The 14,425-nt window shown below is 35.8% G+C and overlaps 1 protein-coding gene across 1 annotated transcript; it reads left to right on the top strand.

Moving 5' to 3' along the window:
• Positions 1 to 692: 692 nt before the first annotated feature.
• LOC110097745 (zinc finger CCCH domain-containing protein 24) lies at positions 693 to 4,161 on the top strand. The gene is made up of 2 exons (XM_020824294.2): positions 693 to 1,029; positions 1,570 to 4,161. Exon 2 carries the CDS (start codon positions 1,694 to 1,696, stop codon positions 3,791 to 3,793), a length of 2,100 nt encoding a protein of 699 aa, XP_020679953.1. The 5' UTR covers positions 693 to 1,029; positions 1,570 to 1,693; the 3' UTR covers positions 3,794 to 4,161.
• The last annotated feature ends 10,264 nt before the right edge of the window (positions 4,162 to 14,425 follow it).

Below are 14,425 nucleotides of genomic sequence, written 5' to 3'. Positions count from 1 at the left end.
GTATTCTACGGTGATTAGAAAGGTCATTGTATGGCGACATAGGCCAGAAAGAACATAACAACGGGCAATGGTGGTCAGAAAGAATGCAATCAGGAGACAGTTGTCGAAGGATTGACAACAATCAGTGGCGGGGTGTAAATCTGGAATCAGTTGGTGACCATGTGTAAGTTCGGCGATAGTTGATGGCTGGGCAGAGATTCGACTAGGTGGCAGAGTAGTGTTTGACTAATTTGTTTTTTACTTTTTATTTTTTAATATTATAGTCTTATTACTAATTTAAATTAAGCATCATTTTTTTCTTAAAAATAATTCTAATCCTAATCATCTACTTTCTTAATTAAAATGCTGACGCGTCGAGCATCCGTTCAACATTTTCAGGGTCCACTTCCTTTCTCAAAATCTTTTCCAACAACTTACCCGTGGAATCGACCTACCTCCAAAATCATAATTGACTGATGCTTGGAGTCCGGTACCGCAAGATTCGCGGACGCCACTTCGGATTCCAATCCAGCAGAGCCCTTGGAATTAACACGCCTTCCCCGTCTTCCCACCCTCTGCCGGTAATCCGACCCCACCTAACCAGTCAATCGCCCTCTTTCCACCGGCTCATCCTGTCAACTTTTTTGTGCATTTCATCTGCATGTAGAGTGAATTTAGGGTTAATGTCGAGCAGATTTCGTCTCACAGGAGCAGTGGAAATGAAAAGAGGGCGGTAGCCAACAGAGTTAAATTTCCGGTCTCCAAATTCATTACAGATTACGAGGGAGTCCCATTTTGCTTCATTTCCGATACGCAGAACAGAAGTTCTGATTCCCCAATCTATCTTCTTCTTTCTACTGCGCTTGGTGTGCTTTATTGGTTCAATGGACTGCAAGCGGCGATCTCTGCGATGCAGTCGCTTGACGTTCGAGGAGCTCGTGCTTCTTGTGCTGTGTTTTGGTTAGACCGGTGAAGGATTGGATCTTCTTCTGGCTGTTCTACGCCGGCTTTCATTGGGGTGCCGCTTGCTCTGCTGATCTGCCTGAAATTGTGAGTTCAGTTATCTGATTTTTTTCGGGGGGAAATTTTCTGATACTTTGCTAGTAATGTTTTTCTCTCTGGTCTCGTACTTGTTATTGTTTTGTGATAGGTTACTTATTTGGATTAGTTTGTGGCATTTATCTATTATTTCATAAACGTCAGCCCGCCGTTGTTGCGGTTGGATCTGTGCCTTTTCTTCAATTCCATTTGGTTTCTCTCTTTCGATATGGAACAATGGTATTTATAAGAACAATTTATAAACTTTTTTTTTTCATACATCAAGCCCAATCTTGTACGCAGGAGCCCCCAATTTTTCTCCAGAAAGAAGTTTGTTTGAAGCGAACCGGCGCTGTGGAACTCTCTATTTCAATCTAGTTTCAAACTTTGATTAGAGAGTGTGCTGCGTTTAATCCAGTCATCTATCTTATATCTATTTCATCGTTTCCCTAAGATCAATCGGACTTTGTGTATTATATATATAGTTAGTCTTTTTATCTTTTTCATGTTGCTTCCCTTCCTCTTTATTTACTTTTTTTTTCTTCTATATAGAAGCCAAGCAATTCTCCGCGTAGCTGAAGCACGTGCGGTGGTCCTGAGGAGGTATAATCTTTGAAATATCCTTTCTTTACTTCATCTTCACAAAGGGGAATCGAATTTCGCATTCGAAGTAACGATGAATCACCTCACGGTAGAGACGGAAGACTCTTTTTCTAGCGTTCTTGAACTCGCGGCCAACAACGATGTTGATGGATTCAAACGATCCGTTGATCGATTCCCCTTGGCCATCGACGAAATCGGTGACTGGTATGGCCGCAAAAAGGTCGTTGAGCAGCGTACTCCGCTGATGGTTGCCGCCACTTATGGCAGCATTGACGTTCTCAAATTGATTCTTAGCCTGTCGTCTGCCGATGTCAACCGTTGTTGTGGATCTGACAGAACCACCGCTCTTCACTGTGCTGCTTCTGGTGGTTCAGCGAATGCTGTTGAGACTGTAAAGTTCCTTCTTTTGGCTGGTGCTGACCCTAACTGTAAAGACGCCCAAGGTAATAGGCCCGGTGATTTGATTATTGTCCCTCCTAAGCTCTCTGATGTCAAGGCTACACTTGAGAAGCTTCTTGGAAATCCTAGTCCTATTGTTCTGGATAATCATGGTGGATCACTCAGGGTTTCTGCAAGCTCCTTCAATTCTAATTATCCTCTGTTATCATCATCATCAGAGGAAGATTTGTCACCATTTTCTGACTCCACCTCATCTCCTTTGGATGGAAAATTTCAAGATAATCCACCGACTGTAGTTCAGGAGAAGAAAGAGTATCCTATTGATCCTTCCCTACCTGACATCAAGAACAGCATCTATGCTACTGATGAGTTCCGGATGTTCTCCTTCAAGGTCCGGCCTTGCTCGAGGGCATACTCTCATGACTGGACTGAGTGCCCCTTTGTTCATCCTGGAGAAAATGCTAGGAGACGTGACCCAAGGAAGTATCACTACAGTTGTGTCCCATGCCCCGACTTCAGGAAGGGATCTTGCAGGAGGGCAGATATGTGTGAATATGCGCATGGGGTGTTTGAGTGTTGGCTTCACCCAGCACAGTATCGCACGAGATTGTGCAAGGATGGGACCAGCTGCTCAAGAAGGGTTTGTTTTTTTGCCCACACTAATGAAGAGCTTCGACCATTATATATGTCTACTGGTTCAGCCGTGCCTTCTCCGAGGTCATCATCAGCTTTGGAGATGGCAGCCATGGGTCTCATGCCTAGTTCTCCATCTTCTGTTTCGGCAGTTGTCTCTCCTTTTACACCTCCTATGTCGCCCTCCGCAAATGGCAATTCTCATTCCATAATTAATTGGCCACAGCAAAATGTGCCTGCCTTGCACCTTCCTGGAAGTATTTTGCAATCAAGCAGGCTGAGATCTTCTTTCAGTGCAAGAGATATGCCAAAGGATGAGTTCTCCTTGATGCAAGATTTTGATTCCCAGCAGTTGGTAAAGGATCTATGCGTCTCTCGCCTTGTTCCTTCAGCTAGCAATAGAGTTACCCGACAAAAAATTCTTTGCCCTTCTAACCTTGATGACCTTTTTTCATCTGAGATCTCATCGCCTCGATACAACTCTGAGCAGGGAACTCTTTTCTCTCCTTCACTCAAGGCTTCTAACGTTAATCATTTTCAGCAGCAGCAGCAACAGAGCATACTTTCAACAGTAAATACTGGGTTTTACTCTCAAAAGGTTGTGGATCACCAACTTCCTGGGCAATCCTCTTTCCTGCAGGCATCATTCGGGTTATCATCACCAGGAAGGTTGTCCCCTAGAAGTGTGGAGCCAATATCCCCAATGTATTCCTGTCCTGCAGCATTCAGTCAGCGGGAGAAGCAACTTCAGCCAACTCTGTTGGGCCTGAGCTCTCGTGATCTTGGTACTGGGGGCACAATGGTTGCTTTGGGCTCACCACTGAGCTCATCTTTGTCAAAATGGGGATCACCATCTGGGACACTTGATTGGGGTGTTAATAATGAAGAGCTAGGCTGGCTCAAAAGATCTTCTTTGGATCCGCAATCAGGAGGCGAAGAACCTGACGTAAACTGGGTTAATTCACTCGTAAAGGAATCGCCACCAGATAAACCAGCTGCTGCTACAACCATGGTTGCACCTTCGAATATGGATCCTGTTGCATCTGCAGATGATTCAGGTGATCAGATAGATAGTCATGATCAAGCTTCTTTACTCGGAGCTTGGTTGGATAAAATGCAGCTGGATCAGATGGTGGTTTAACTGAAGCATGAATTCCCTTTTGCTGTTCGTAGCAGCAAATGATTCTTAGTAAATATTATATTTTTTTGTTTTTTGTTTTGGAATGAATGGTTAGTCAAGATGGGTTTGGAGGAAAATTTAGTCATTCATTTTCGTAAAAAAATTGTATTATTAGTTATTTAGTTGATGCGTTTAGACAGGTAAACGAATGGGAGAATCTAGTTTCTGGGTCAATTGAAAGACTACCTGGAACAGTTACTCCCCTAACATGTTCGATTTTTTTTGTTCCTATCCATGAAACTTTCTATAACATCTATATATTAAGCTTCATTTGGGTAGAAGAGCTTCTTGCCCCCTTTCAACTTTAATCTCATCTTATGTTACCGTTAGCTTCTCAAGTTTGCCTTTGGTTCAAGAAGAGATGGAATGCTTCAATTTTCTCATTTGAGGCAGCTACATTGTGGTTGGCTTTTCAGTATCATCAATGTTGTAACTTGCAATCTCATGTCAGTTGATTTAGGCTTGTTTGGGATTGCTTATTAAAGCAGCTTTTTAGTAAAAAAAATTTAATTTGTGTATTATAAAGCTGTTTTAATAAGGAGTAAAAAACCTTAAAGCATGGTTTATATGATGTTGAGATGACATATGATATCATTTTTGCTTCTTGTCAAGCATCTGCTTGCCATTTGCTCTGTTTGAACAGAAATATCTACTGTTTTGCAACTGTAATACACAAATATGATGGTTGCTCTGCAGTTGTTCTCTCTTCTTTGTTTTTTGTCTTTTTAGTTGTTATGAGAGAAGTTTCTGAACTAATTCTCAGCTATTTATTGTTCAATTTCTCCTAGTACTGTAATACCACTTTGCAATTTTCAAGCTTTAGTAGCTGGCTAGGCAATTTGGTAGATTGTTGTGATTTGATTTGGAAACTAGAGTTAGATTCTAATAGTAACCTTAGTGGGGGGATAGATAGATGGCTGTGTTATCTTTGTTATGGGTTTAAGAAGCTTGAAGCTGGTGGAAATATTGGTAGCATAGTAGATTTTGGGATCTCATTCTTTTTGCAGGATAATAAATGTAGCATTAACTAGGCTTTGTTTGAGGCGAAACGGTTTTTTTATTGCGTCTTAAAGTAAGTTTTTATATAAAAATAAATATTAATTTTTTTTGCTAGAAAGTTGTTTTAAAAAATAATAAAAAAACTATGTCAAACATAACCGGGAATATAATGTGCTATATAATAATTTATGGAAGAAATGATAAGATTTTTTTTTCATTATATTGCAGTAGGGATTCTCTTAAAACTGTTTGTGTTTTTTCCTGTTGAAGTTAGTTGAAATTTGGAGAGCTGATTCCTACTTTGGTTATGATTTTGTTTGTATGGCTTGCAGTTTGATTCTCCTTATCCAAGAACATAAAAAGATTGGAAAAAAAGTATCAGATTATTCCATAATAGAAAATAGTAGAAGACAAAGGAGAAGCTGATTAATTATTCATTAATAATGATGAACTATTACATTGATAAACTCTTTGATCTTTCAATATTATCACATAGCAAACAATAATTTAGAAGGCATTCACGGTATAATTCATAGATTGATTTTTTTTTTTAAAGAAATGAAACAGCTTATTTGAAGATTAAGCATTCATAGTATATATCATTAGTAATTTATCTATCAATATGATCATATCTATAGCATCACATTTTCAAGTATTATAATTTTTCTTCAATATGTATGTCCATAGATGATCTTTTTTATCATCAAAACTTAATTCTAATATGAATTTTTTGTTTGCTTATTGGAATTAAATTTATTCATGGGTGATGCTAGATCTTTCTAGTGGTGACATGAAACTTATGACACACACAGTGGGTCACCGCACTTTAACCTTCATAGAAACTCATTCAATAATGAAGGTCGATGCCTAAGAGAGAGAGAGAGAGAGAGTATGTGAAGGAGAAAGTTTACTAGTTTAGTCGTCCCAAGCCTAGTAATTCCTCATTGCTTTGCCTTTGATGAATCCAACAACTTGTAAGCTCACTCTTCCTGCTTGTGGCAATGGTGTTGAGATCCTTGGGCTGGGGCCATCTTATATGGATGCTCTAACCTAACATGTTTGTGCCTTGGGAGAGGAGCTTTTCGGCACCTATGTCTAGTTTGAGAGAAGAAACGAAGCCTTGGAGAAGGTGTGTTCAACAACCGGAGACCACTTGTAACAACCTAAAAAAAATCTTAAAAAAAAAAAAAAATTCTATTTCAGCTGGAGCGTTGCGATGCTGAGCTTGTGAACATTGCATCGTTGGGCCTGTGAGTGCAGTGGTGCTAGAAATAGCCACATCGACATTGAAGGCTCTATTCTACAGTAATTCTGAATTCAGCATACAGCGTTTCGGCGCTACGAACTAAAATATGTTTTTATATGTATTTTCCTCTACTCAACTCTCCACTCACTCCCTCACGCCGATTTGCATGAGAAGGAAATTAACATAAGAAGAAGAAAAAGGCAGATGGAAAAGGAGGAGAGAGCAAAAGGAAATTCAGATTTTGGTCACCGATTTATTTTGTCATTTTTACAAAAATTCTTCAAATTGTGGTATGTGTTTTATCCTATTATTATTTTAAAAGATTTTAATTTTGACCGCTCGATTTCTTTCAAATTGATTTTATTGTATTTTCTTTGAATTTAGGGAACTTCTATCTCATAACTTTTTGTATGTTATAATAATGCTTATTCTGGACATTTTGACTACTTGATTTTATAAATTTACGGGGTAAAATAAAAGTTATTACATTTTGTACTATTTGTATATAATAATAATTTTGATATTTTACTATAAGCATACTATTGATACAAGCATTGTGATTGAATATTGATATGTGATTAGGTAATAGCTGGTCACTATTATTTTTATAATATTATAATTATAATATGTGAAAACATTGATTTACTAACGTTGGTTGAAAATTGACCGACCTATATAAGATGATGGGTCGATGGACTTTCCATTAGATACTGTGTTTTAGTTTTATCCTTTATTAATTTATGTGATTCACTAATTGAGAGATATAAAAAGTTATTATTGTGCCAACGGACCAAGAGTGACAACTTTATTTATAAGCTAATAGTTGATAACTTATTAATTACCACCTATTGAAAAAATATTACACAAGCTATAACTTATTACTTATTTAGTGTGATTACTAGAATACATGTTATCGCACTGATTAATTATTATTGGACTGCTGCCAATATATTATTTTATTATTGTATTGATTACTATTATTGTTATTTTATTATTTTACTATTATTGCCACCTATTTTATTGATATAAAAAATGTTACTGATACTGCTACTAATTCATTATCAATATTATTATTATTGATTCATTGTTCTTAAGCACATGGTTCTTATGACTGAGCATGTGATATAGATATTGATTTGAGTTTGATATATAATAATTGAATATTATGTGTATACTCTTATATAATTTCCTAATGGTACTATATTGCTATAGATTTCGACAGTCTTTATAGATTATTAAATTTTATTAATTTATATGATTTTCTTATTGACTTGATAGTATTTGTAAGAAGTATGATTCAAGAAGGATTATTTACGACTTTATTGATTGGACATGCATATTGATTTATTGGTTTGCTTGTTTATAGATTTCAATATTTCTTTACTACACTATTTTATTGTCCTTTGTAATATACTAGTTTATATATTTTACTGTCATTGCATGTGTTTTACTATTCTTTTTTTGCATATTTATGATCATATTGACTGCTGCTATTATGAACTAACGAATGCCATGTATACTACTTCTTTATCATGCTTTAAGTTCAATTGTAGGATTTAGTCATCTGCTGAGCCTTTTAGCTTAGTATATATGATTTAAATGATTTTAGGTTAGGGAAGAGGATTCAGATTGTGAAACTGAAGAAGATTGGGATTGTGAAATTGATTTGTAACAAGATTCCTCAAGTTTTACTATTGTTTGTTTCTTTTTTACTGTAGATATTATTTTATAATCATGAGTGAAAAGAGGGTTTTGTATTTGTAGGACTCCTAGTTATTACATATAACTTTTGAAGTATGAATAGAGATGTATATTGATGTTTTGATCAATAAATTTGTTTTTGATGATATTTATACTATTGATAAAAAATAGATAGTTCTTATTATTGTTATTATTAAAAAATAAAAGAAATAATTATTTCAAATTATATTCTAGGGCATAACACCTCTGTGTTACATAGGGAGGCCCCATAGCTTAAAGCGGGGGAGATGGTGACTCGCTGACATTTAAAATTACATATATTGAGCCAATTCTTGGTTAGTAAGTGCTTCATACGGTGGTATTGAGTAGAGAGGGGAGTGGTGCCTCTCAGATTGTTAGAAGGCATTAAAGTTAGTTCTCTAGTCACGGGTCTCGTCCAATTGGGTGCTAAGTTAAACTAACCTTAAAAGGTACTCACCCTTAGGTCATTTATCAGAGCTAGCTTTAGTGCTCTTAGATCATTTTGGTGATTCAACTCTCCATCTCCAACAAAATATGGTGGGTAGTGTAGGTTTGATTCTCCAAATCCATTGATGACTCCTAATTCTACTTTTTTTTTTTGTGTACATGTCTTGTGGTCACTGATATCAATCCACACTCACTTTACCTTAGAGGATATTGAATCTAAATTTATTTGTGGTTGATACCCGACCTCATAATAAATCCATATTGATTAGTGTTAGAGAACTAAGTGAGGGAAGTTATTGACTTTAAAAAGTAAATCAAAAGATCATGATCTTTGTAACTAATCTTCACAACATAAAATTTAAATCATTCATCTTCATCTCTTATTCATAGGGTTAAAAGGGCTACAACAAATGCTACACCTAGAATAAATAGAAAAATATTGGGCAACTAACTTGGGTGAGTCTTTAGGATTGAGCGACTTTAGAAAGTCTTTGGGATCTAAAATATAGGGTCAATCTATAAAGGCGACTCCCTAGAAATAAGAGGCGAGTCCCTATGGTGGAAGGGGATGTGATCCAGGGTTGAATTTGGTCAATGAAGTTATAATGTTAGGCTTCATAGGTGTGTGTTTCATATAGCTTGATCGAGAACATTTATGATAGGTGTAAAACAATTACTGTAAGAGAACATGTTGATCTTGGTGAGTCCTTCAGATGGGCCCACCAAGGCACCAAGGATGATTGCATTTTGAACTTAATTTTCCAAGGTGAGTTTAGATGTTATGATCTTCGCAGTGGGAGTAGTTGCTTACCCACAGGCTTGTACACTGGTGGCTGCTATGCAAAGGAGTGCTTACTCTGGGTGAGTGTTGCTTTGATCATAGCCACCCCCCCAGATCGAGTCTCATGAATTAAAACTCGATTAGAAATATGTTATTTATCTATATGGGCATATATGTGTATACTATATATTCGATTAATTATTAGGCAAAGACTATTGTGATAAAAAAAATTATGTGTGATTTAAATACATATTAAGGAATTCTTATTTATATATTTATTAATATAACACTATAAATTTTAAATCATATTAAAAATATCACGAATATTAAATTATCTAAGTGAATAACACATTTACTCATGTATATATTTTGATGTGATTTAACATGAAGTCATTTTATAAATAAACAAGAAATTAAATATAAAATAATTACCATAGCTCTTATGATTATGTTAATGACTAGTATTGTTACAAATATTTTTATTAATATTCTGAATTTTATGATTCTTATTTAGGGAGTTCATTTTCTTTAGGGTTTGGATTCCTGATATATATTGCATCATTTGTGCGTTGTCAAATCATATGCAGATTTATAGGCATTGGATTTTATCTATTTCTAGGTCATGCTTGGGGAAAGCAACATTAAATACTTATGCCAATGTCAGAAAGCTCAGTGAAAATATTTATTAGATAATATTATTGAAGAGCTTAGAACTGATTTGTTAAGTAGAAGTTTAGCTATTTAAGTGGGTATTGCATCATTTGTTTATGAACATTGAGGGTAGTTTCCTCTAAAAGCTAATTTGCATTTTCTCATCTTCATCTGTTCTTTGTAATGCATTGGCTGGATAATGAGAAGCCTTGTGGTATACCGACGAAGGAGTTTGTAGACATCGTTAGCAGACGAATTCATGAGTGTATGACATGGCGTTTTACCAGTCCACTTGAGCAACAGGCTAGTGCAAATGAAATATTTAGATGTTAAATGCATGTATGGACTGAAGATAGAGATCATGTACTTTGGTATTTTCAGGCATAGGCTATGAAGATAGAGGCTAATAAAACTAAAAAATTTCTAAATGTTGAAGGATGGAAATACGTGCAAGAAGAATGTTTTGAGCAAGATCATCATGACCTTGTTGGTGCTTACTTTCTTCAAATGTATTTTCATGAGGTATGTCATGAAAGGGTGGGTGGGACATTAAACTTTGTTGAAAGGCCACCTTGTGATCTTGAATATCTCATAATTTATCGACCTTGAGATCAGTTGTGAAAGCCTTTATTTTGGACTTTTATAAAAAGAATGAAGAAGTTGTTGCCTGGAGGTAAGCAGATGAAAATTTTAAATGTGCATGATTGTCAAGATGTACTTTCTTGCTGCCCAACAAAAAACTCAACTCCAGATGCGTATATGTAAGCTACTAAAGGAGGACCAGTAGTGTAAAACTTCTTATGTTATTTGTATGGTGTGTTGTTTTATACAACTGTTAATTGTTGTTGATAAATATTGTAAAATTCAATCATGAGAGGATAGTCTATTTTGGCGGCTAGATATTTATATATGTTATTCAGTTCCTATATTGATTCATTTGAGTTCATGTTTTATCAAAAATTTTGACAGATTTTATGTTATGTGAGGAGTGAGCATAGTAATATGAAAATGTTGAATACATGCTAGATGACATAATATAGAATGTAGCAGTTCATAAACTGAAGTTACATAAATTTTGGCACTTTAGAATGCAACTACAATAATAAAAGTCTCTTATACTGCTTGCGTGGTATGGCATCAATGCCCGATGTGTAATGCTTTGGCTGATGGAGAGGTCTATCCCGAAGTTGATGGTGATCAAGTATGCGTATCTTTATGCGCATGCGATGACAAAGCTTCTCAAGTCTATTAATTTGCTGCTGCATACTAGTGTTCTCAGTTCCACCAAAGTAAGGATACAAGGTAGACTCCACATTAAGGAAGAAATCACACTGCATGAAATATTTCAATGATCGAGGTAATGACCCTTGAATTATTTTATCCATATAATTGTTAAAGGTATTGCTAGAGTAATACTTACCAAATGCCGTTCCGAGGGGGCCCAAGGGTAGTAAGTACTGGGAGGCTTTATAGGTGCCTTTAGTATGTATAGGGTCGCCTAAGATCTGAACAAGTGCAACTAATGACAAATCACACGTTCCCCATAAGGGCCAATATGTACACCCTATACTAGTGGAGCCCATCTATACTCCCACTTTACAATGAAAACCTGGTGGTATTTCATACAATATGTATATGCCTTTCCTCGACCATCCACGCGAATAAATTGGGGTCTATATGAGGCGCATATGGCATCAGAGCGTACCCAAACTGGCGGATGACTCGGTCAGGTAAGTGCCACTCCACTCTCTTCTTATTGATTAATGGCACTCGAGCTAACCATATATCCTTACCCGCCAGACATATGTCAACTAAACGTGATAGTACTCATATGAGTATGACTGTCATATCACCTGCACATGTAATTCTCTAGTTTGCTTTAACACCCCATTAAACAACTCAGAAGTGTTGGTAGTGATCACACTGTATTGATGGCCGTTGTTACATGTTAAAGTCCATTGACTTAAATCTCTATCAATCAGCCATTGATGTAGCCCAGCCTTAGCTTTTTGGATGTGCAACATGTTTCTACTAAATAATAATGGCTCGATAGTGCTTCTCGCCATGTACATTTTTTTAGAAAGAAAATCAACTTCACCAACACCCATTTGGTGAGGTGTTGCAAACAATGGCAATGGGGTGCATTTGGAAAAATTCACAGCACCCATGAATTAAACCAACATGCCTTTCTACTATTAGGCACAAATGCGACCTTCCACTAACACTAGGGAGCAGCTCATGCATTTATCACAAGAATAATTTCCAAGTTTCATTGCATTCAGACTAAAAAATGACAAAGGCTACATGGGAGAGATCATTGTTTGAATCCACACCAACTGTAGTAAAAAACATCCCCCTATATTTACCCAGAAGAAAGGTGCCATCAAGGTTAAGTATTGGGCGACAGTACATCCATCTAACAATGGAAAGTCTAAAAGCCTGAAATATTCTCTGAATCCTATGAGAATTTGTAAATTGAATTCTATATATTATTTATGGCATGGATGATACAACTACTTTCATAAATCGATTCAACAATTGTTATGATTCCTCCCAATGGCCAAAAATAGCTTTAATGACCTTCCGCATAACATACTAAGCATTAATTTAAGAAACAATTATGTTAATTTTTGATGAATTTGATTCTAAAATCTCACAAGGCTTATGATCCATTTATTTTCTAATTGCAAATAATATGAAATAGTTGATGAATTGAGATGTACATTGCCGGTGGCCAGTAACAAGAATAGGAATGTTGCAACTATGCTGCTCCCTAGCAAATAATATTATCCAAATTCTTCATAGTCTTTTGCTCAATCTTGCATGCAACTGCCACGTACTTGCCCACCCTCAAAAAAAGAATTTAAATATTTAGAGGGTAGATTTTGAAATATTTTGGGTATTTTGGGCATTTTGCCCCCCCTAAAAATTTTTTTTTGCCCTACTTTTATCAATCCTAAGCATATTTGCCCATTCGTCATAAATTTTTTTTTTGCCCACCCTAGAAAAAGAAGCTGGATCCGCCCCTGCGTACAAGTACTAGATTGACTTTCATATTGACTACATATAATTATCAACTTCTACTTGTTCGATGCGATGGAGACAAATTGAACATTGTTCATGATAAGCCAGCATTGTAAAGCAATATACAAGTATTGACTTACGGCTGAAACACCTCCAATATTGCAATAATTTCATATGATGTCACAAGTCACAAACGTCCCCATCACCATCTACATTCACCTCAACCTGATTCGACACGTCATGATCAACAACATTAAAATCTTGCAATCTAGATCTACTATCCATTGTCTCGTATTCTTCACCGACAACTGACATTACTAGTCTACAATTAGTACCAACCGTCATATTCAACGAAGATGTTTGGGTTGAACTACCTGGAACATCTACTCTAGCATGAAAGAGCTCGACGTCATCTTCCAAACCAAATGACTCATGGTTTTCAGAACTAAATGTCTCATGCATAATGGTGTCTAAAGACTTCTCGACCTCAACATACAAGACAATAAATGATCCATTAGCATGAGATAACACAATGTCACATACTTCATCATCATCGACATGTGACACAATGAACTTACTCCCAACCGGAAGGTGACATACTATGTTGATTATAAATATAGAAGGATTAAACTTTAGTGTTGTAAGCACTCTAATATCGAGTTGCCCGAATTTAGTATTCAACTAGGGGCGTCAAAACAGGTATTTTGGTTGGGTTCGAGTTAAAATCAGAATTATCCAGGGTTCAAACGGGTTGACCCTAACCCGACCTGACTCGCTAACTCGAGTCCAAATGGCTCGGTCGTGGGTTTGCTTGTTTGGGTGCAGACTCGAGCGCAACGTGTGTTCACACGGTGCAGAGTGTGTGAGCGTTCAGTAATCGCGAGTGCGCGTGTGTGCAGATTTGGGTCATTTTGGGTTTCCAGGTCAACCCAAACATGACCTGTATGGTAAACAGGGTGACTCGAGCTTGAAATTTTCTGGGTTAGGTCAAATGTTGACACCCTTATATTCAATGACACTAGTAATGACCAATTCCTACTACCAATATATGTTGGCACAAACTTCTCATCCATAATTAGTTGCCCATCATACACAAGTAATAATGATGCTCCTCCTCTCATTATGTAAGCTTAAAAGCCCTAAATATTAAAAAATCAACGTATAATTTATTATAGATTGATTATAACATAATTAATAAATTATTTACTTCATTGTAAAAAAAAATTCAAAAAAAAGTTTTTAATAAATTTTTGATAAAATTCATCTCATGAGAAAAATAAAAGAATACATAAGCTAGATTTACATCAATTCTTCAAATTGTAGCTTATGAAAATAAATTATTAAGTTAATACAGCATTTTAAATCTAACAATTTCAATTCATTTAATTTTATATCTAAACATCTACTCACAAAGAACCTAGATTAAATACATGAAAAATGGAATTAAGATGAAACTATTTTATTGGCTTAAATTTTTTATGTTTACTATTTAAATATTATATAATTTAATGGATAAAAGGAATAATATATAGTCTAAACTTTATTTTTTAGAGTTGCAAGAGTAAAAACGAAGGCATGAATACCCTTTATTTATTTAGTAAGATTTGGTCAATTAAAAAAATTAAGTTGAATGAAAAAAGCAAAGACTAAACCAAATTAAAGAAAATAAAAAAAGAGTTCAATTATTTTCAAAGACAAAAATTAAAATTTTAATTGGGAAAGA

Source organism: Dendrobium catenatum, unplaced genomic scaffold (genome assembly GCF_001605985.2).
Source record: "Dendrobium catenatum unplaced genomic scaffold, ASM160598v2 fragScaff_scaffold_1344, whole genome shotgun sequence".
Taxonomy (NCBI): Eukaryota; Viridiplantae; Streptophyta; class Magnoliopsida; order Asparagales; family Orchidaceae; genus Dendrobium; species Dendrobium catenatum.
This window is presented reverse-complemented; position numbering and strand designations above follow the sequence as displayed.